The sequence below is a fragment of the Penicillium expansum genome (assembly GCF_000769745.1).
Source record: "Penicillium expansum strain MD-8 chromosome Unknown contig294, whole genome shotgun sequence".
Lineage (NCBI taxonomy): Eukaryota > Fungi > Ascomycota > Eurotiomycetes > Eurotiales > Aspergillaceae > Penicillium > Penicillium expansum.
In genome coordinates this window covers 525,745-547,260 of record NW_015971224.1, presented here as the reverse complement: position 1 = coordinate 547,260, position 21,516 = coordinate 525,745, and the positions used below count along the sequence as shown (strand labels likewise).

The 21,516-nt window shown below is 44.7% G+C and overlaps 6 protein-coding genes across 6 annotated transcripts; 4 read left to right on the top strand and 2 right to left on the bottom strand.

Moving 5' to 3' along the window:
- Positions 1-17: 17 nt before the first annotated feature.
- On the top strand, positions 18-1,200 carry PEX2_088390 (TauD/TfdA dioxygenase family protein; the record flags this gene model as incomplete). The annotated part of the gene is made up of 2 exons (XM_016746109.1): positions 18-120; positions 173-1,200. 2 exons carry the CDS (start codon positions 18-20, stop codon positions 1,198-1,200), a joined length of 1,131 nt encoding a protein of 376 aa, XP_016601714.1.
- Positions 1,201-1,661: 461 nt separating this feature from the next.
- On the bottom strand, positions 1,662-2,819 carry PEX2_088380 (Aldo/keto reductase; the record flags this gene model as incomplete). Its single annotated transcript, XM_016746108.1, has 2 exons — positions 1,662-2,334; positions 2,386-2,819. The coding sequence occupies 2 exons, from the start codon at positions 2,817-2,819 to the stop codon at positions 1,662-1,664; spliced, it is 1,107 nt and encodes a 368-aa protein (XP_016601713.1).
- Positions 2,820-3,562: 743 nt separating this feature from the next.
- PEX2_088370 (aldo/keto reductase family protein) lies at positions 3,563-4,643 on the top strand (the record flags this gene model as incomplete). The annotated part of the gene is made up of 2 exons (XM_016746107.1): positions 3,563-3,623; positions 3,685-4,643. The coding sequence occupies 2 exons, from the start codon at positions 3,563-3,565 to the stop codon at positions 4,641-4,643; spliced, it is 1,020 nt and encodes a 339-aa protein (XP_016601712.1).
- A 3,333-nt stretch (positions 4,644-7,976) lies between these two features.
- On the top strand, positions 7,977-10,943 carry PEX2_088360 (Tetrapeptide transporter, OPT1/isp4; the record flags this gene model as incomplete). Its single annotated transcript, XM_016746106.1, has 13 exons — positions 7,977-8,166; positions 8,213-8,269; positions 8,321-8,397; positions 8,447-8,605; positions 8,678-8,808; positions 8,861-9,143; positions 9,200-9,375; positions 9,423-10,029; positions 10,077-10,149; positions 10,201-10,382; positions 10,431-10,548; positions 10,600-10,686; positions 10,750-10,943. 13 exons carry the CDS (start codon positions 7,977-7,979, stop codon positions 10,941-10,943), a joined length of 2,334 nt encoding a protein of 777 aa, XP_016601711.1.
- Positions 10,944-12,421: 1,478 nt separating this feature from the next.
- Positions 12,422-18,421, top strand: PEX2_088350 (allantoate permease family MFS transporter; the record flags this gene model as incomplete). Its single annotated transcript, XM_016746105.1, has 17 exons — positions 12,422-12,616; positions 12,666-12,753; positions 12,804-12,902; positions 12,968-13,169; positions 13,244-13,559; positions 13,615-14,045; positions 14,101-14,239; positions 15,317-15,433; positions 15,505-15,582; positions 15,649-15,819; positions 15,887-16,045; positions 16,116-16,286; positions 16,356-16,727; positions 16,797-16,943; positions 17,015-17,158; positions 17,231-17,848; positions 17,936-18,421. 17 exons carry the CDS (start codon positions 12,422-12,424, stop codon positions 18,419-18,421), a joined length of 3,933 nt encoding a protein of 1,310 aa, XP_016601710.1.
- Positions 18,422-19,513: 1,092 nt separating this feature from the next.
- On the bottom strand, positions 19,514-20,800 carry PEX2_088340 (uncharacterized protein; the record flags this gene model as incomplete). The annotated part of the gene is made up of 1 exon (XM_016746104.1): positions 19,514-20,800. One exon carries the CDS (start codon positions 20,798-20,800, stop codon positions 19,514-19,516), a length of 1,287 nt encoding a protein of 428 aa, XP_016601709.1.
- Positions 20,801-21,516: the final 716 nt, after the last annotated feature.

Below are 21,516 nucleotides of genomic sequence, written 5' to 3'. Positions count from 1 at the left end.
CAATTGCTTCATTCACAATGGCTACCATGACTCTTTCTTGCAAGCCTGTTACCAAGCCCGATGATTCTCGGGTAGACTTTGGGGCTGAACTCACCGGCTTCGATGTTGAAACAATGACGGGTAAGCAATAATCAAAGCTACTGTTTTTGGTTCAAATTCTGATCATTAAAAGACGATGACTTTGATTTTCTCCGTCGTACATTGTATGAGAATCAAGTCGTCGTAATCAAAAACCAAGGCAAACTCTCCCCACGTGCCCAGTACGAACTCACTCGACGCTTCGATCCTGCCGCCGGTGTTTATAGTCACGGGAAATCAATCGACAAGCGCAGCGTCCTCCATGCAGACTTGACAACCATCCCTCATCAGCCGCAAGTGCAAGTTATCGGCAGTGGCTTCGTCAAAGAGTACGAGGGACTCTCAAACATCCGCCTGAAGCATCCACACCACAAGACATTCCACAAGAACCCCATTTCACCTGAAGAAGATTACTATTATACACACTTCTACCGCTGGCACATTGACTCGGCCATGTACAACCTTGATCCACCTTTGGTTACCACGTTGCTGGCCGTCAAAGTCCCCAAGGGCCGCCGCCAGACCTGCCGCTATGACGATGGCACGGACACCACACTTGACGTTCCCCTTGGAACAACCGCATTTTTCAGTGGATACAAACTCTACGACATGCTTTCAGAGGAAGATAAACATTTCGTCCGCACCAGCAAGGCTGAATACGCACCTCATCCATACATCTGGATGAGCAAGGCCAAGTCACGCTCCAATGGCTTAGGCATTATTTCAGAAGGATTGGAGCTTGCCGAAGACCAGCTACCGCCCTTCGAGGCTTCTAAGCTCAGGGTTTATCCCATGGCTTGGAAAAATCCCGTTACTGGCAAGATCGCAATGATGGTGTACCCGACATGTGTGCGGAAAATCCATCTTGAGAACGGGGAGGTTCTTGATAATCTCGCGGAGATTCGCGAACGACTATACAAGATGCAAAGACCTGCCATTGATCCTTGCTACTTGTATACCCATGACTGGGAGGAGGGTGATCTTGTGCTGTTCAACAACCATGGTGTGATGCATTCGATTGTTGGCTCTTTTGGGGAGGATGAAGTGCGGGTGTTCAGACAATGTAATATGGCAGCTAGTCGTCCTCCTTTGGCGCCGGAAGATAGCCCGTCCATTGTTTAGTACGTGAATAATAGTGCTTGCCGAGACTTTCCAGTTTAGCTCTGTATTTTCAAGTAATTTAATTATAGATAGATAGTAGTAGTATTAGTATATAGTAGGTTGAATAGGTATTTATTATAGATATAGATATATATTATATTATATTATATTAATATAAATTAATTATTAGTAGGCTTACTACGCTTCCTTACCTCTCTTAACTAGACCTAGCAGTGACCCGTGGGTAACCCCAAGTGTAGTCTACCTATAGGCTGTCGCAGAGCCCAACTGGACCCAGCATTAACCCAGGCTGTGGCCCCAATTGGGTTACAAGCATAATAAACTTGCCAATCGTTCCAATACAGCGTGTTTAAAGCTCGTTTTATCACCTTATATATATGAAATTTTATTATCTGAGAGACCTTTTCTTAAGGTGAGGGGTAATAGTGACATTTATATCCAAAATGCTATTTAAGCTAGGCTTATTGATTCCGCTCAATAGGCAGTTGCGGCTGAACCCAATCAAAGTTGCCCATCAATTTCGTCAGCCACACATCTCCCGGGCCGTTGGGTGCCCGTGGTGCACTACCATCAAACAGACTGCCGCTGAGGAAGGTATGAGGGAAACCGTGATCAAAGCTGTAGGCAGCTTCGATCTGCGCCACTTCCTCGACACTCAGGGAGACCTCCAATGCCGCAATGTTGCCTCGAAGATGCTCAAGAGTTCTCCCGCCAACAATCGGGAAGACATAAGGAGCTTTGTGCCGGACGTAGGCGAAATCGATACTGGTGAGATTCGTCCTCTTTGCATCGGCAATTGTTTCCAAAGTCTTAGCCGCACGTTTCTCCTCATCCGTTGCGGCTCTTCCCTTGCGTCCAGGATTGTTTTGCTCCCGCTCCTTATATCCCACTTCCGTTTGGAATCGGCCTTGGCCCAAGGTTCCCCAGGGAACCACGCCCATATTTTCATCACGGCACATCGGAAGGGTCTCACGCTCAAAGTCCCGGATCGAAGCGTTCCAAAGGCCTTGGTACACGGAAAACTGACGCAAGCCGTGATCGCGAGCATAATGATTGGCCGTGGCCACCACCCAAGCTGGGCAGTCAGAAATTCCCAGATAGAGAACCTTCCCGCTCACGACCAAATCGTTGAGACTATGCATCAGTTATGGGATTGAAACACTATAGTCCTACCAGTGGAGGTACCAAAGGTCGATATAACTGGTCTGCAATTTCTGTAGTGAGAGATCCAGAGACACGCGCATTGACTTTGAGCCGTTGCAACCATAATTCGATTGAACCCTGCCAGCCTCATGATTCTTGTAGCTGCTGGAAAACTTGGTGGCAAGAACAATTTCTTCACGGTTCTGCCTTTGGGCAATCCATTCCCCAATCCATTTTTCGGATTCTTCATTCTGATAGTTGTTGGCAGTGTCGATGAAATTACCACCTTGGCTCACGAAATAATCCAGAATTTCGAATGCTGTCTCCTTTGAACATTCACCGATTCTCTCCTTCCATGCCTCACCGAAATTCATGGCACCGAGAAAGATAGGAGAGACTCTAACAGAAGCTGATGGAGCCAACTGCCGGTGTCGGTCAAGGGGCGAACGCGGTGGGGGAGGGGCAGGGAGTGGCATGGTGATAGGCTGGGGAGCTTTATTGAACTGGAAAACACAGATCGCATAAAGCACAAAGGTAGGGAAGAAATTCTTGATATAATTGACACTGAAACGCATTAATATACAAAAATTGCGTCATGTCGATAGACAACTGCGAATATCATTCATTGCTTACTCTGCTATCTCCAGCTAAATCCGAATACTAACCCCACAATTTATGACGGATAGTAAGCAAAGTGCAGGAAGCTAAGTTATTTAAAACCTAAAGGCAACTGCTGGCCATCTTTTGATGACGATATTGTGTCATCTCTACCGCATGAGTGGTATTTTGGAACTATGTGACGGGTGACCATGCCCAACCAACATCTACTCCGCTGCATTAAAACCAACCAAGATGTGTATGATAAGCAGCATATAGGAAATCCACCGCAGAATCCACTTTTTCATTAGCGGTGATAACTTACAACATAGACAACTCAGACAAGTAGCGATCGGATTTTAATCACACTTTATCACCATAGCGCATATTTCTGCCGGGGTTATCACGGAGATTCGGGGATGCTGGCGTGTTTTAGAGGGGCCGGCAAGAAATCTAGAGAATCAATTTTCTAATAAATAAGTCCTCGCCGCTCATCATTTCACCAATCTGGATCGGCTTCATCGCAAGCAAATTATTTTTTGGTTCGCTCTCTATTCAGATTCTACCTGTAATCTGCTTCTCCGCTCCCTACAGCAAAGAGTTTATTGGTCATTTTTTTATCATGGACGTTCCGAAAACCGCTATTCCAGTCATACTTGGCTCCATGACCCTTGGAAAAACCAGTGAGTTTACAGTCCCACCTATAAGTACAGTGAGACCAAAACTGATATCTCAACTGAAAAGACAAGGCACATGTTCGAATTGATACCATCGGCGGTACCAACGAAATGCTAGATGTCTTTCAAAAACATAAACATACCGAAATCGATACTGCCCGCACCTATGGAGCAGGGTCAACAGAAGAATACTTGGCTAATGCAAAATGGCAAGATCGAGGACTCTTGATTGATACCAAGCTGTATCCGACCAAAAGAGGAGACTTAACTTGGATCACTTCTGAGCAATGGACCCACGAACCGTGGGATGTCCGCGCTGGTTTGATGACGAGTTTGAAAGCACTGCAAGCTGAGAGTGTGGAAATGTTTTACCTCCATGCCCCGGACAGAGAAGTTCCGATCGAAAAGACCTTAGCGGAAGTAGACGCACTCCATCGGGAGGGATACTTCCGTCGCTTCGGTATCTCTAACTTTCAATCCTGGGAAGTTTCCAAAATCTGTGAAATCTGCGAGAGGCACGGATACATCAAGCCGAGTGTTTATCAAGGCATGTACAATGCATTTCAGCGGTCAGTTGAGGCTGAGCTTGTTCCCTGCCTTCGTCACTACAAAATTGGCCTATATGCCTTCCAGCCCTTAGCTGCAGGTTTCCTGACCTCACGATATCAAAGAAACCAAAACACGGAAGACTATGAAGTTGGTTCTCGTTTTGATCCCAGGGAAAGTCGAAACCTTTTCTATCATCGGCGCTATCTTAATAGTCGGTACTTCGATGCTATTGAGCTTCTGCGTCCCCTTGCGAAGAAGCATGGTCTCACGGAGGCAGAATGTGGTCTTCGCTGGATGGCACATCACAGTGTGATGAAAAGAGAGCTGAAAGACGGAGTTATTATTGGCGCTTCTAGTTCTTCGCAATTGGAACAGAATTTGCTAGACCTGGAGAAGGGCCCGTTGCCTGATGAAATTGTGGAGGCACTAGATGCAGGGTGGAAAGGTATCGCGGGCACCTACGCATATTGGCACTAGAAATGGATGTATTTATTCCTCTCTATATCGGCCGAATGAGTCGAAACCAATTAGGCGGTCTTTCTGGCTCCCGATACACATCATCAAGGCTTTAGTTCTCAAGACTCTTAACATCCATTTCTTACAGCCAGGAGAAAATGTTTTCGGTTGACCGTGACTGCTGGAAACGGGCATTTCCACAACTGTTCCAAGGTTACTTGTCATGGCTGACTCATTAGACGACAGACGCCAGAATATAGATTTCTCATACTGCTTTTGGTAATGACCAAAATTTCCGGCTACGAAATAAAGTTACTCGCCATAACGGGAATTTTCAGTCACAAGAAAGATGCTTGGCGATTGAGATGCCTAACTGGATGCTGAAGAAAATGCAAGCGTGCAGTAATTTATTTTAGCGCCCTATTTATGATTTCGTGAAATATGATTCCGCCGTATACCCTTTAAGCTATTATTGACAGCTAGATCCAAAAGAAAAGAGGCGTTTTCGCCTCCAAACCCAAAAGTTTAGACGTCTAGTCACCTACGCCGAGAAAGGTGGTGTCCTGGAGACGCATAAGGACGTCCCAGATGAAATCCGGGATGAGCTCTACTTGGGGAAATAGTTGAGATAAGAAAAAGACAAGGTCGAAGGCGATCTTGTTACTGCTAGTCAAATGTCGCGTTTGCTGATAAAGACTCATATCTACCCCACCTGGAGTGGCGCTAACCTCTTCAGCTTTCTAGGTAACGAATGAAAATCACAGTAGAGAAAGGAAGCCGTAGGCGTGGAGACATGTTTGCATGCAAGGTTTAGAATTGATGAAAGGTATAGACCTCTACATAGCGAACAAAGCCCATAGCCGCCCAGAATGGGCCCCATTATACACTAAGCAATACAAACATGCCAATTTCACAATAAATCAAAAATAGAGAGATAAAGCTTAAACAATCAATCCAGGATAGTTTGAGGGTAGGACAAAAATTTCAGTGATGCATTCTTCCCTTGATTTTTTTTGGATATTTAAATTACCGTCTAAGCTGTACGTGAAAGCTGTACATGAACCATCTTCTTATAAGCTTATAAATTAACTCACAGGACTGATTGATTTGATTGATTTGATTGATAAGATATTAAGTGATAGATGTTTTACATACTAAGAATACTCATATATATCATCCTCCACTCGCGTTCTCTTCCTCCCTGATGTACGCTGCTGAGTATGAGTACTCGGTAATTGCGATGTAGCAGCAGTAGCAGCAGCAGCATCGTGATCATATGTATCCAGACTGTCGTTTTCAAATATATATATTTAGTTGAAATATCTTGAAATCTGTCAAAAGAAATCATGTGTCAAGCTAATTTTGCTTACTAAAATCGCCCACGGGCGCTCACGGTGGGCGTTGCCCGTGGGCGTATAAGGTGGTGCCCGTCTATGGGTCTATCTGTAGTGCCCACTGCCCGCTTATATAAGGCCTGTGGGTGACCTTTGCCCACCCGCCCGTCCATGGGCGATATCGCAGTCTAGGTCTGGGTTGGGTTCTGGGTCAAGATCTTCGACCCAAAATGGGTCATGCGGAAGACTACTTGAGGGGCGCTCTTAAAAACTTTAGTTTCAGGGGGGTGAATCCGGTTTTCTCCTACCACCGGCGACAGGCATCCCTCAATACCTATAAAAGTAGGATAAAAAAATAGAGCTAGCAGTTAGAAAGAACATGAATAAATTTTGAGAGCGTCACGGCCCTTGGTTGGCGAGATAGAATAAATATTAGATCTGGGCAAAGAGAGTTGTTCGCATCACCAGCGTAACCAGGAGCTTCGTGCTCTCATCCGCGACGCCGAAGGGCTTCAATGAGAGAAGGGGGGTGTGGCTTCGAGTATCCCCCACCTACATAGCCATAGCCGCGGCCGTCGCTAGGTGGTATCAAAGCGTTTAGCCAGATTCTTATTTTCGATGTTTTTCTTCTCTAACCCACCGCCCACCTTACCGAAAGGATAAGTCGGCGCTTAATATAACGTGAAATGAACTCTTTTATTCCATACTAGGTGATGTCACTAAATAGGTAGAAACGGATCATTTCGTAAGAGTTACTCCGTACTAACATCGAAATTGGGGAGACCGACTTTATTGACATTTTGTAGATAGATTACACTGTCTGTGGAATACGCCAGGCTCCTCTCAAACAAGTACTATATTTGCCTCCAGGATTGCTCCGATAGAATAGAACCAAAGAAACCGGAGAAAAATTAGTGGGCGAATCACTTCTAATCGCGCCATCACCGCATTGGCCTCTTTCTTTAGGTCATGTCCGCTGCAGCACTATGCATCACTCTGAATTCGGAGCTGCAAGCCGAATTTCGTACTCGATTAAGAAGTTTATATTTATAATTTAAATCAAATTCAATTACGTTGAAGTTACTGCGTGAATCTCACAAACCAGTGCTCTTCTCTTATCACTTCTTCCATTAGAATATTAAGTTTCCCATTTTAAACATGACACATTGCTTCATATTGGACTTGGAGAGACACGCAAATTTCTCCAATAATGAGACCTTTCCTAGAAATCGAATCAGCAGCTAATGCGCTGCTTTTATTGGTTCAAAGTCGAATTTGAAGGCGAATGCACTAAGGATCCCGTGGAGATAAGCTCATCAAGCCGCCTCGGCACGCCATCAAGAATTTAAGCACTCGGGCGCACCGAAGTCACTCCGAAGATGCGCCTGGTGTACTTGGCAAGTGTTGTCTGAATTGTAACTCATTCTTATGAGTATCCCTTTTTAGTCGGGGTCATCTTGTTGCGAGATCATTATTTCCCATATATAGGCTATCTCGTTGAAATATCCACAACTGATAAGATTACCCCACTTGTATAAATGCGTTGTATGCTTCGGGTCGGATAAACCAAATAATGACTTCCTACCAATGATTTGCAAATGCAATCTTGTTGCAGGGATATTAGTGGTATGATAATAAGTACTGTGGATGTTTGGAATCCTGTGAGACATCCCCAACCACACGGTAAACGATGCGGTAGTTGGGCGCCCGACTTGGTATCCAGTCTTGCTGGTGTGCGTCAGCAAGTGTTCATAGCTCAACCGGTGATACTACTCAAGTTAGTATGAACCCATATGAACGTAAACTAACTTCAAAGCTTGGGCGTAGTCCCATGTCGGGGGAACTTGTTGCCATTTTCGGTGGATCTATCGTGACTGCTGCATCTTGGCTTGGCTTAAGCCACGCGACAAAAAAAAAACAGCTGTGAACTAATATTTAGAACCCACCCTCCAGTGCTTTTCCATTAACTATCTCATACAATCCTTTTTTTTCCGTCCTGCAGCTTAAAATTATTTCAGCTATGGCGAGTTCCAAGGATCCTACTAAAGATCCAAATATATCAGAGGCACCGGCGGTAGCGGCAGATCTCGAATCCGAACATACCAGTCAAGATCCGGGAGAATGGCTGTACAAATCTGATAGAGCAGAGCTTACAGAGCTCACACCAGTCGAAGCGTTCAAATGGAGTGTGGAGGGAGACCAGTCGCCTTGTAGGTTGACCTATATATCCCAATAGCCGGTGTTAACACTTCCTAGTTCCAGAGGTTGCGGCTTGTGTGTCCAACAAAGATGATCCTACCATCGCCTGCAATAGTAAGTCATTGATCCTTTCTGCTAAGTAGCTGAATTAACACTCCATGACAGCTGTTCGGGCCTGGATATTGATGACGGTCTTTGTTATACTTTTCTCTGGAGTAAATCAATTCTTCGGCCTACGATATGTACGTTTCAAGTCGCTCGCTCCAATTGATATTTACTAACATTCCCTAGCCTTCCCTCACAATAGGCTATGTTGTCGCTCAGATCCTCGTTTTCCCAATTGGTCGAGCATGGGAAAAGCTTCCAAGGTGGAGGGTTCCTCTAGGGAAACTTTCATTCGACGTCAACCCAGGAAAGTTTACCATCAAGGAGCACGCCTTCATTGTTATTGTGAGCAAGATCTAATTCTAACTATCCTAACATTTTTTATTATTATGAATTACATCTAACAAACTAAATCAGTGCGTTAATATTAGCGCTACCACTGCCTATGCGCAAGGTGCGTTGGTAGCAATCGTCAGTCCTGTATATTGGAACCGCGACCTTGGAGCCGGCTTCTCATTCCTATACCTTTTGACAACCCAAATGATTGGGTAAGTGTATCTTTGATTATTCTATTCTGATTCAGTCGCTGATTCTTTCTAGGTTTGGTCTGACAGGTCTTGCCCGCCGTTGGATTGTGTACCCTGCTGCCTTGGTTTGGCCTACTTCGCTGTCATCCACTGTCCTTTTCCGGGCACTACACGAACCTGAAAGTCGTACACCCGTCAATGGTTGGACTATTTCCCGGTATCGCTTCTTTGCCTACGTTACAGCATTTGCATTCGTTTTGTTTTGGTTCCCGGACTACATCTGGACCAGTTTGAGCACTTTCGCTTTTGTCACTTGGATTGCGCCTCATAATCAGAAGGTCAATACGATATTCGGAGTAAGTCCACAGAAACCTTGTTCATTCCGGCATGGAACTGACCTCACCTTTGCTAGATGAATTCCGGATTAGGTCTGATACCTATCAGTATCGACTGGACACAAATCAACTACGCTGGTTACCCTCTCATGACCCCTTTCTACATCACATGCAATGCGTTTGCAGTTGTCGTGTTCTTTTACCTTTTCTTATCGCCAATTCTGTACTACTCGAACGTGTGGTACAGCGCATAGTAAGTTTTCAGTCTGACGAGGTGTTTTCAATGTGCTGACAATCAAGCCTTCCTCTCCTCTCGTCGGGCACCTTCGACAATACCGGAAGTGCATACAAAGTATCTCGTGTGCTCAACGAAGCGTTAGACTTCAGCGAGAGCAAGTACAAGGAGTACTCTCCCATGTACATCTCAATGTCTTATTCCCTGACCTATGGACTGTCATTCGCTGCGGTTACCGCAATCGTGGTCCACACCTACCTTTACAACGGCACTGAAATTTGGGCCAGGTTCAAGAATTCACAACATGGAGGTGAAGATGTTCACCGTCGACTGATGCGCCAATACAAAGAGGTTCCAGAATGGTGGTACGGAGTTCTTACTGTGGTGGTATTGGGACTTGGTATTTTGACGACCAAATACTGGGACACAGAGCTGCCAGTTTGGGGCTTTATAGTGGTTTGCTTCGGATTGGCAGTGCTTCTGATTGTCCCTGAGGGTATTTTGCAAGGAACAACAAACCAGCGCGTGTTCCTCAATATCATTACAGAGATGATCGCCGGATACGCCTGGCCCGGAAAGCCTATCGCTAACCTGATGGTGAAGTGCTACGGCTACAATGCAGTCAAACACGGCATGGATTTCGCTCAGGATTTGAAGCTCGGGCAATACATGGTATGCTCTTTTTACCCTCTGCTAGTCGAACTTTACTAATGGTTTAGAAAATTCCTCCACGTGTTCTGTTCTTTGGCCAGATCTATGCTAGTATTCTAGCAACAGCAACTCAGACCGGAGGTATGATATTTTGTCAAATTTATATTATGGATTTTGAGCTAACGAAAACAGTATTACGATGGATGTTGGGACACATTGATAACCTTTGTGATCCAAAAAACAAGCAACGCTTCACATGTAACGGTGCCAAAGTGATGTACAACGCTTCCTTAATTTGGGGCACCATCGGTCCGCAGCGGATGTTCCAGTCTGGACAGGTTTACAACGGCCTTGTCTACTTCTTCCTCATCGGAGTGAGTTTTCAAACAACTTGATTTGGTTTTGCATTACTGATTTTCCAGCCCGTTGTTACTGTAATTGTGTACTTTATTTACCGCCGCTACCCTAACAGCTGGGTTCGCTATATCAACGTCCCGATCTTCTTTAATGCGGCAGGAAATATTCCCCCTGCGAATACCAGTATGTCTCTCGAAACTTTCGTGATGGAATTATTCTAATATGATCAAACAGCCCAATACTCTCTCTGGTTCATCGTTGGATTTTTGTTCAACTACCTGATCCGCAAGCGTGCATTTGACTGGTGGAAACGTTACAACTGTGAGATCCTACTTTTTCAATTTTTCTTCCCCAGAATAAGTCACTAATCTACGGTGTGTGTAGATTTGCTCCAAGCAGCCATGGATACCGGCACTGCTATCGCGACTATTATCATTTTCTTCGCGCTTGGCTACCACGCTGTCACTTTCAACTGGTGGGGAAACACAGTCGGATCTAATACGTACGATACGAAGTCCGTCCCTTGGTTGACTGTTCCCAAAGGGAGCTACTTTGGAAAGGGGCCTGGCGAGTTTTGATTGGAACCGTATGTACGATTGAATCCTATATGGCATCATTGGCGCTAGGAGACTCCGGGATTACTTCCAAGAACCTGAAGCATAGAAGGGCCAAACATGCATGCCTAGTTTACTACTAAAGTTTCAAAGTAGTTGCTTTCCACTCCTATAAGAAGCTAGAAGCAAACCCCTTGTTGCAGAAATCCTCATTTTAGTTGACATCGAGTTGCATCTTGCCATTCCAGGTCCATACGTTTGCGGGAAGGGCAACAGCAATCCACTATTCCTCTATTTCCATGGTTGATACTATACTGTTGTTCTTTGGCTGTAGATTAGTCTTAGTAACAGCAGGTGAGCTTAATTACGAATATTGCAAATACTTTGAGTATATAATAAGGTATTAAAGTATAAATTCTATAGTCATCATCTTGGCACACATAATCTTAGGGAGTATCTACAAAGGATCGATCCCCTAGGAATTATCTCCCCTAAGCACTAATTAGTATATTTATGAAGAATACCATGCGTTGCTTCTCCTTCTCCACTATAAATAAGAGGATATGGATATGGGGCCTCACCTGGGCAGGGCTCGCGGAGGATTACATAATCAATAAACATGGTTTTTGAGGTTCAAGGTTTGAGATTCCCCGGAATCCGTTCCTTCTTTATCTCAACGTCCGAGATGTTGAGGCGCAAGGTCGTGTGACGGGATGGCAGAGATTCCCGAGTCATATCACTGAACAACAAGGTAATTAATACGCTGTAGCTCAATCTTACCTCAAAGTTCCAATGAAATGTCTCGCGGGCTCAAGCGCATGTGCCAAGCTAAATGTACATGTTATGCTTTGGATGTTGGGAGTTTTGCTCCGATGCCGCGGAGAACAAGATTTTGAGCCTAACTCATTATGTTGTTGGTTTTCTTATTTCTTCAGCGGACACGGCAAATCTCCGAGTGCCAAGCCAATGACGAGGGAATTTTCAGACGGATGTTGCTCATATGGCCCTAGAAACGCGCAATTGCAACGGTGATGTCGTGATTTTATGCATGGGTCCACCCGCCTCGTTTAAGCCACCCGACGCTCCCAGGCACGTCAACCTTACTAGAAACAGTATACTCCATACAATGTATTTGGTTACAATATAGCATGGACATCAGTGCATGTAAAGTGAGCTTCTTGAATCACTCAAGTTTCCAACCAAGGCATCCATCGACACTTGAGATTTCACTTGCCAGCCTGTCACAGCCAAGCATTCTATTACATCGCAGAAATAGCCCCCTCGGAGCTTAGCTCAAATCTTATATCCCCACTTTGTCCATAAGCATACACCTCCTTGCTAGGTTGAGTGGGCCGTCCACGGGTAGCTTCTATTATGATTATGCAATTATCCACCTGAACTGTGCCACCAGCCAAGCGTGTAGCTTATAAAACTCTGCATTTCCCTGTCTTTGGATTTGTCTTTAACCAGTTGAGATTGAGAGATCGAGCAAAATCGACAGAATGGCCTCACAAAAGGACATTGAAGTGACGGCATCGCCTCCTATATCATCAACCACATCATCAGAACGGGATGAGAGCTATGAGTTCTATAAACAACACCAAGGGCTTGAATACACAACCGAGGAAGCCAAACGAGTTTTGCGCAAGATTGATATACGCCTGATCCCATTGCTATTCCTAATCTACATGCTTCAGGTGGGAACATCACCCATCTCGTTAAAATTCAAGTGCTAACCCCATGCAGTATCTGGACAAGAACAGCATCAACTTTGCATCAGTATATGGCTTAAAAAAAGGAACACACTTGAAGGGACAGCAATATTCATGGCTTAGTGAGTTTGCGATTCCAAGAGCTTGCAATGCAAGTCGCTGATCCTATCAGGCTCCATTTTCTACTTCGGATACCTCATTGCGCAATGGCCCGCAGGACTAGCTTTGCAAAAGCTGCCCGTCGGCAAATTCCTTGCCATCACCACACTAGGTAAGAGATAACCCATGAGGACTCGTGATGTGGGCTCAAAACTATAAAAATGCTAACAGAGATAGTGTGGGGTGGTTTACTCATGACGACACCTGCATGCTACAACTTTGCTGGAATCGCAATCAACCGCTTCCTTTTAGGGATGGTCGAAGCAGTTGTGACTCCTGGATTTGTTCTTATGACTGGCATGTGGTACACATCTGAAGAACAACCTCTGCGACTAGAGGCATGGTACTGCACTAATGGTATCGCGACAATGTTCGGAGGGTAAGTTACAAGCACCTACCCACCTCTACCTGATATTATATTGGTGATGAAACTTCGAAATTAATCAAATATAGTCTTATTGGCTATGCGGTCGGACATATCACCACTGGACTTCCACGATGGATGTACGTCTTCCTTATTTTTGGAGCCTTTTCCATCGCGGTAGGAATTATTGCCTTGGTCTTTCTCCCCGATCTTCCATCAACTGCCAAATTTCTCAGCGAGCGTGAGCGAGCCATAGCAGTTGAGCGTGTCGCAATCAACAGACAAGGTGTCAAAAGCAGTCAGTTCAAATGGTATCAGGTCCGACAAGCGGCCGAAGATCCGAAGACCTGGCTTCTGTTTATCATGGCTATTGGTGCACAAGTCCCGAACTCGGCATTGACAAGTGTATGTCTTTCTGTAATTGCTAGTTGGATGTGAGTAAAGCTAACAACTGAATCAGTTTACTTCCATCATCGTTGGCACTTTCGGATTCGACACACTTGGAACACAATACTTGCAAATCCCTGGCGGTGCGGTTCAGTTCATCACTCTTATTCTCGGAGGTTATATTGCAACAAAGTTCGATGGCAAATTTCATTCACGATTTGCATGCATGATCTTTGCTTGCACAGTCTGTATCATTGGGTCCGGTCTTCTTGTCGGACTACCGGACACCAACAAATGGGGCCGCCTTGTTGCACTCTGGCTATGCTATTTCCAAGGTTTAGGATTCAGCATGAGTCTGACAATCGTTAGCTCCAACATTGCTGGATATACTAAGAAGCAAGTTACCGGTGCACTTCTATTCACTGGATACTGCGTGGGGAATATCATTGGGCCTCAGACTTTCAAGTCTAGCGAGGCTCCTAGGTATAAGAGTGCTTATATTGCGTAAGTTCCCTCTTATTCTTGTGTAAGGCTTCTGATTGACTGATAGTTTCTACAGGATGCTCGCTGGATATGCAGTAAAGCTGACCTGCATTGTCGCTTTGTATATTTACATGTATCTCGAGAATAAGCGTCGAGACCGGGAAGCAGTTGATAGCCAGGAGATTGAGGCAGAAGGTGTTGAAAATGGCATGCTGGTGAGTTTTGAGTTCTATGAAGCCTTGAGATAAGCTAACGAATATTTCCCAAGGACAAAACGGAGATCGACAACAAAGGGTTTAGATACGTTCTGTAAAAGTAATCTTGATTTTTGACGAGGATTTCACCTCAAAAGTTATATCGCTCTCTTCAAAATATGACTGAAACTTTAGAATTAATGTTGTTCTTGAAAACGAAGCAAAGAAATCCAATCCCAAAGAAAAAATCCATTGAAATCTCCCAATAACTAACTGACAGCGAAGTTATGAAATCCCACGCCCAAATGTAATGACAAGAACAGTTAATACTCCGAATATTTCATGAAGAATTGAATAGCAGGCAAATGGAAGATGATAAAAATCAACCAAGGACCCAAGTAGTTTGCCCAATGTAGTTCCAATTTCCACCTTGCAGATACTCGAGTTTTCCTCATACTTATTGACAATCTTGTTCCACTTGTCTCTCTTCTTCCAACAAGGTATGTACTAACACTGGGGTAGAAGCTCCACTCTACGGTATAAGGTGAGTGTCAATATATCCTTAATCCAGGACTTTCTTTCACCCCTATCTGTGTGAGTTTATCTTATAATCTGAAGCCATATCCGTAAATATGTAGATAATGACATTGAGTTAAAGTATAGACGACTGAAAACATCGCCCATAGGTGAACTATTCGCTACATGTGTTCTATGACCATGTAATCCTGACCTTGCTTCCCTGCGCGACTTGCTATACCCAAGAACATGTTTATCAATATACGATTGCTGTAGACTGGATTCAAAACTTTAGATGAATGTTTGTCTGGAGGCAAGAGCGTCCTCAAGACCCTTCCTATTTGGGGTTGTTTATTTGACTATAAATGGCGTCCCCAGCAATTGTCTCTGTTTACTTCTTCCTTCATACATTTCACCACTTCATCAATGATCTCTCTTCATCTAGCATCTTACACATTCATCATCATTTCAATTCATCAAGCGATCTCAGTCAAATAAACACGTACACTATGGTATCTCGCCCCTATTTAGCTGGTCTATTGTTTTAATGGACAAGTTACTAACTATAATTACAATATATAGGCTGATCCATACGCACACCTCCTTGTGCGTGAACATTTTGATTGGTGGGAAGACGTGGAGAATGATATCGCCATAAAGGCCAAAGCCATCCCTCCAATCTCTACCGTTTCTAAACTGGTATTTATCCCCACTTATCTCTCATATACCTACTTCAGACGTGATGTGCTGACATTTCTTACACTATTCAGGGCTTGAAGGATGACATCACTAGGAATACCAAACCCATCCCTAAGCCATCTACCGTTCCTATCACAGCCCCTAAACTGGTATTTATCCCCACTTCTATCTCTCTACTTGCGACCTTAGAAACTGACATTTGCCATACTTTTCAGGACGAGAAATACGCGCGTCTTCTTGTTCGCGAACAGTTTGACTGGTGCGAGGATGTCGATAATGGCATTGCCATGAAGACCAAAGCCCTCTCTTTGGACACTAAAACCCCAACTGCGGACACTAAGGACCTGGCTACAGCTTCCACTTTCCCTGTCACCGCCAACATAATGGTATCTATCCCCACTTTTAGATCCCATATCGCTTTTAGACCTGAGACTAACAACGGTTACATTATAGAATGGCGGGGATGTCCAACGTCCTATTATTACACAATACAACTGCCAGGGGGATGTTGATAATGATGTCGTTATCAAAGCCAAATCCCTTTATATGGAGACCCATATCCCTACCACAGGCACCAATGACCAGGCTAGCACTTCCACCGCTACAAAATTGGTATATATCCCCCGCTTACAGTTCGTGTATCTTTTTCAGAACTTACATATTAACAATGACTATAATTTAGGATGATGAGTATGCCCAACCACCTGTCCGTGAACATGACAACCGGCTGGAGCATTTTGAGAACGACACTACCTTGAACACCAAAGCTGTCGCTATAGACACTGAAATCACTACTATCGACATCGGGGATTTGGATACATCTTCCACCGGTAGTGCTACTATCAAAGAGCTGGTATATATCCTCACTTCCAGCTCGTATATATCTTACAGACCTTAGACACTAACGACATATACACTATAGGGCGATGAGGATATCCAAGTTCCTTTTGATTACGACCGTTCGGAGGATGCCAAGAGTGAATCCACCGTGGACACCGAAGACCTCGATGTCACTTCCATTGGCACTGCCACCGCTAGAAAGCTGGTATCTATTCCCACTTCCAATTCGCCTATCCCCTTCATACATCAGAGATTAACGATGGTAATACTAAAGGACGACGAGGGAATCCAACACCTCGTTAGTGAATGTGACAATTGGTCAGAGCGCCCTATTAGTGGACATGATGATTGCTTGGAGAATGCTAGAAATAACATCGCCATGGACACTGAGGACCTGCATCTCAACCATGAGCTCCACGATACAACTAACGGCCCCATCATAGCCATTCAATTGGTATATTTCCCCATTCCCAGCGCGCGTATCGCTTTCAAACTCCAAATACTAACGATGGCTATACTATAGGAGGATGAGGAAAGCAAACAGGCCGTTATTGAAGATGACAACTGGTCGGAGGATGCTACGAACGACATCACCATGGATACTGAAGACCTAAATACCAACAATGGGCCTATCGCTACAACTGACGGTCTTGACACAGCCGTGAAATCTGTATTTATTCCCATCCCCAGCTCTCCTACATCTTGAAGGCCTTAAATACTGACCATGATTACACTATATAGGAAGATTTGCATGACCACTTGCACCACAAGATATCCGCCTCAGCCGACGATGTCGAGGCCAACATCGCTATGGACAACAAACACTCCACTGGTAGCAACGAACCTCTAGCTACAGGTGACGACCTTGTCACAGTCGCGGAACTGGTATTTATTCCCACTGCCAGCTCCTCCACCTCTTTGATACATTGAAAACTGACTTATTATTACACTACATAGGACGATTCACATGCTCATCCCTTGCACCCTGAGACATCCCATTTAAGTGACGATGCTGAGAGTACCCTCGCTACGGACCATCACCCTGAGCTAAATGCCGCTACCAAGTCTTCCGATGAGATTGCCGACTCCCCACAGCCAGTCGAATCAAGTCAGTTGCTCGACGTGCCCAAATCTAACTCGTCGCCCGTATCAGTCCAAACTCCCCAGCCGGACGAATTCGCGGTGCCAGATGGGGATGTCGATGAATATGAATACCGCACGTTGATTGGCAGCGAAGATGAGGATATTCATCACTGGAATTGGTTTGGCCGCGCAATGTATGCACCAACTGCAACCCCACCAGCTGTCTCCCTTGCATTTATGCAGGTCCGACCTAAAGTACCAAAGGGGCGAGACGAACTTCGCGTGATTTCCATTCTGAACCGTGCTCTTCATCAAATTGACCCCGTCATTTTGAGGGTCGACAGGGGAAATGAAGGAGTTTTGCAGATGCATGGGTCCGAAATGATTGAAGTCTGCGATGGAAACACCTACACTCACTATTCTCTCCACGGAAATTGGATGAGTGATGATTTTTCAATGCGCCGAATGATTGTTCCGGACTCTGGGGCGCCAGTGGGACGAGGATATGCAATCAGCAGGTGACAATTTGTAATTGGGAACGGTATTTTCGAAAATGGACCGCTAATTTCTCGATACGAGTGGATGGATTGGCGAGATCAACTGGTCGCTGCCGCTCAGGAACCATCTCGCTCTCCACGAAAGCTCACTTGGAACCCAACTCCTTCATGTTTCAAGATCGAGTCCATGGCATCCAAAAAGCCATCTCCACCAAGTCACATTCCCAGTTACTCTTTTGCCCCTCTGGAGATCATGAGCTTTATCATCCAAAAGGCTTGGGCCACCGAAAGAAAGGTTGCTCGCACATTCATTTCTCTGCCACTTGGCGTCATGGGGCCCATAATCAAGAAGGCTCCTGTCCTGAAGACTGTCCCCCATCCACCACTTCCTTTTCCGATTGGCATCATAGGCAACACCACCAACAAGGCTTGGGCTACGGCCAAAAATGATTTCAGAAAAGTTTTTGTTTTCTCTATTGGAATCATCAAGAACGCATGGGAGTTCATCAAAGCTGCTTTCCATTCACACACTGTTATGCCTGAGGTTGTTTCATTCTTATCAGGCTAAGATAGCTCACATTTTGGTTTTGTATCTAACCAGTGTATGTGACATGTTGGGGGGATTAAGTTTGAGATTGAGGTATGTTTTCAAAGCGCTGTCACTTTGGAGTGACATTTTGGTTACTTCGGGACTATTGACTTTTCTTGGGTTGATTCACTTGTGGCTTTCTTTCATATGTTTGGATATCCTGATTCACTGACATTTTGGATCTAAAATCCTTGGGGATTTTACTTTTGTTTACAGATCATTGTCACTCTCAGTTGACCTTTTGGTGAGACCATACTAAGATCTAGTTCACTGCACTCTGATATTTCTTGATTTATTTAAAAAAGGCAGAAAAAAAAGATTGCTTGCTAATCTTCGATCTTTGCTTCTCCCAGTAAATTTGCTACGTAAATTTACGCTCGAACAAACATTACATACGATACCATATAGTACATTACATCTCTATAGTAGGAAGTAGGAATCAAATAGGTGTTATACTGATTTTAGCATCATGATGTCAGATTTCATATAAAAATAACCCTAAAAAGGTCTAATTTGACTACGAAAATTTCAGAAACATGTACGTTTTACTTGATGTTGAAGGAAGAATTGATAACTTATTTGATAGAGACGCATACACTAACATGGGTATCACGCGCATATAAAATAACGACGCTTTACCACTTGACAACTCGTACAAAGGAAAATAAAATGAAGGAATGACAGGCTTGCAGATTTCATTGAGATATGAAAGTAGCTTAAAATCAAATTAATACATGAAACAAATGAAAGATAAATTGAGCACGACCTCACCGTTCTTTTTTTTGAGAATTTCAGATTTTCTCAAAATCAAAGCCAGATCCCAATGTGATCTAGGAATGCCAGAAGAAAACGGGGAAACATATAGCTCATCTCAGGAACCAAAATGTAAGCTCTGTCTGGCCTTATGGAAAGTGTGCGGTGATTGCAAGGTGACACAAAAACCAAAGTAAAACCAAACTCAAACCAAAACCAAAATGAAACCCGTCCAAATCCAGTCAAATGAGATTCAAAACACAAAGAGAACAAAAGCAGAGCAGAGACAACCTGGCTACAGGGGAAATAGACAAACACCTAAGTGAACTTGCCTCTCAGTGATGTGAGCATGGATGCCAGACCCTTCCGAGCCTTTGCAAATACGTGCTTAATCCCCTTACGACGACCAAAAACAGGCGTGGGGAAAGAAAAATACTCTTCAGGTGGTGCCCCAACAACACAAGTCGTGATTTTTCTGGGTGGCTTCTTCGCCCCCTTGATAGTCTCTGGCTGTGCTGCCTGTGGGAGTGTTTCTGGCAGGATTGATTGGCATTGGCTCAACGGCGAAGGTTTCCGCTCCCAAGTCTTCCTCTGCGGAGGCTGACCCCAAGAGGCATCACAAGCTTCATTCCGAGACGCTGTCCACTGGGACACTGACCTAATAGCACTGGACTCCACGAAACCATTTCCAATGGCCAAATCTAGGGCATCGTAAGTCCTTACATCGCCAAAATCAGTAGTTGTTTCTTCACTAGAATCGCTAGGGTCTTCAAGCCATGTGCCGTGTGGGGAGTAGAACTTGAAGACCCGTCTGGTTGATGCACGTACAAGTTCTGATCCCCGGAGGTCGAACAAGGCATTGTCGGTGCCATCCATAAGTACAAGAACAGGATCTATATATTCGCCTGCTCGGTTCAAAAGTGATAGAATTCTCCACGTGGCACTTCCTTGCGGATTCTTGGGTTTTGCTAATATGATTGCAAGCGAGTGGGATGGGGTAGTCGAGCTGTGTGTGTACGTCCCCACCCCCATCCAGTTGAAATGATGTAGGTCCTCATCAGCTTCAATCCAGGCTTGACGATCAGCAAAGATATTGTCTACAGATTGCTGTGCAACCGAATAGACGTCAGAGTCCGCGGTTGGTGTCAGTTGCTCCCGGTGGAACTCGTCATTGTGGAAAGGCTCGTCGTAGCTGGAAGATGCACTGGTGGTCTCACGGAGATCAGACTCGGCTTCTTTGGAGGAGCTTGAGGCTGAATCTGAAGTCCCATGGGCCCAGCCCCATAGCTCATCCCAAACCTCTTCATACAGAGTTGAAAATGATGGCTGAAATCGGGGGGTGGGAACGTGATTGGGAGTCGGGAACGGTTCGTCGTACCAACTCATGCCAGGTGCACGATAATGAAGAGACTTTGGTATAGCGTTCATAGGTAAATTGTGATCGGCTACCGCATCTTCGACATCTTCGGCCCAATCAAAGTTGCAGCGGCGAAGCAGGTCCTCCGAGAGAGCGCTCTGCGTTGAAGAAGATTCATGTAAGTTTCTATCACCTTTTGACACAATGTTCAGCGGAGCTATATAGCTAACCTTTGCTGGGGAAGGCATATTGATAAGATTGTAATATTCAATATGTTGTTAGAGATAGCAAAATCGAGGTTGGTATGTCGATACGTGTATGCGAAGCCAAAGTTAGAAGGTAAACAAGATCGTATCTAGGAAGAGGGGGTAGGTTACCGTGATGTTTGTGTTGTCCTGACAATAGAAAGAACGGGCTCCTTTGCTCTTTCCTTCTGAACAAAAATATCACAATAGGACTTGAGGGGAAGTGCCGAGACCGCGGTTGCTGCACACTGTTGGATGGGTATCATCAACGCTATTTATCAGATGTATAGGGGACAGTGACTAGTATTTAGAACTATGAGTCGATCTCCTCCAAAGAAATATAGACAATGGCATTGATTTGATCTTTGTCTATCTACAACGAGTCTCGCGGTATCGATCGTAGTGGTGCACTTAGCCCTTTGTTAAGTTAAAGATGACTATCCCAATGAGGGCAATCTTCTTCAAAGAGAAAATATCTCTTTGGGTCATTCTAATGAGACAAAAGGCTTGTTGTCTCTCATTTTGGTCAATCCCAAGCATATACAAAGGACATAATGACATGCATTCTGAGACGAACTCCATTATGTGCATTGCCTCCGAATAATCGTGCCAAGCGCCCAATACGCCCTCGCTATTTTGCTGAGGGTCACCGCATAGTGCATTGTAAGAATTAGGTATATTTTGTAAGACAATTCCATACATAAGGTACAAAAGGACAA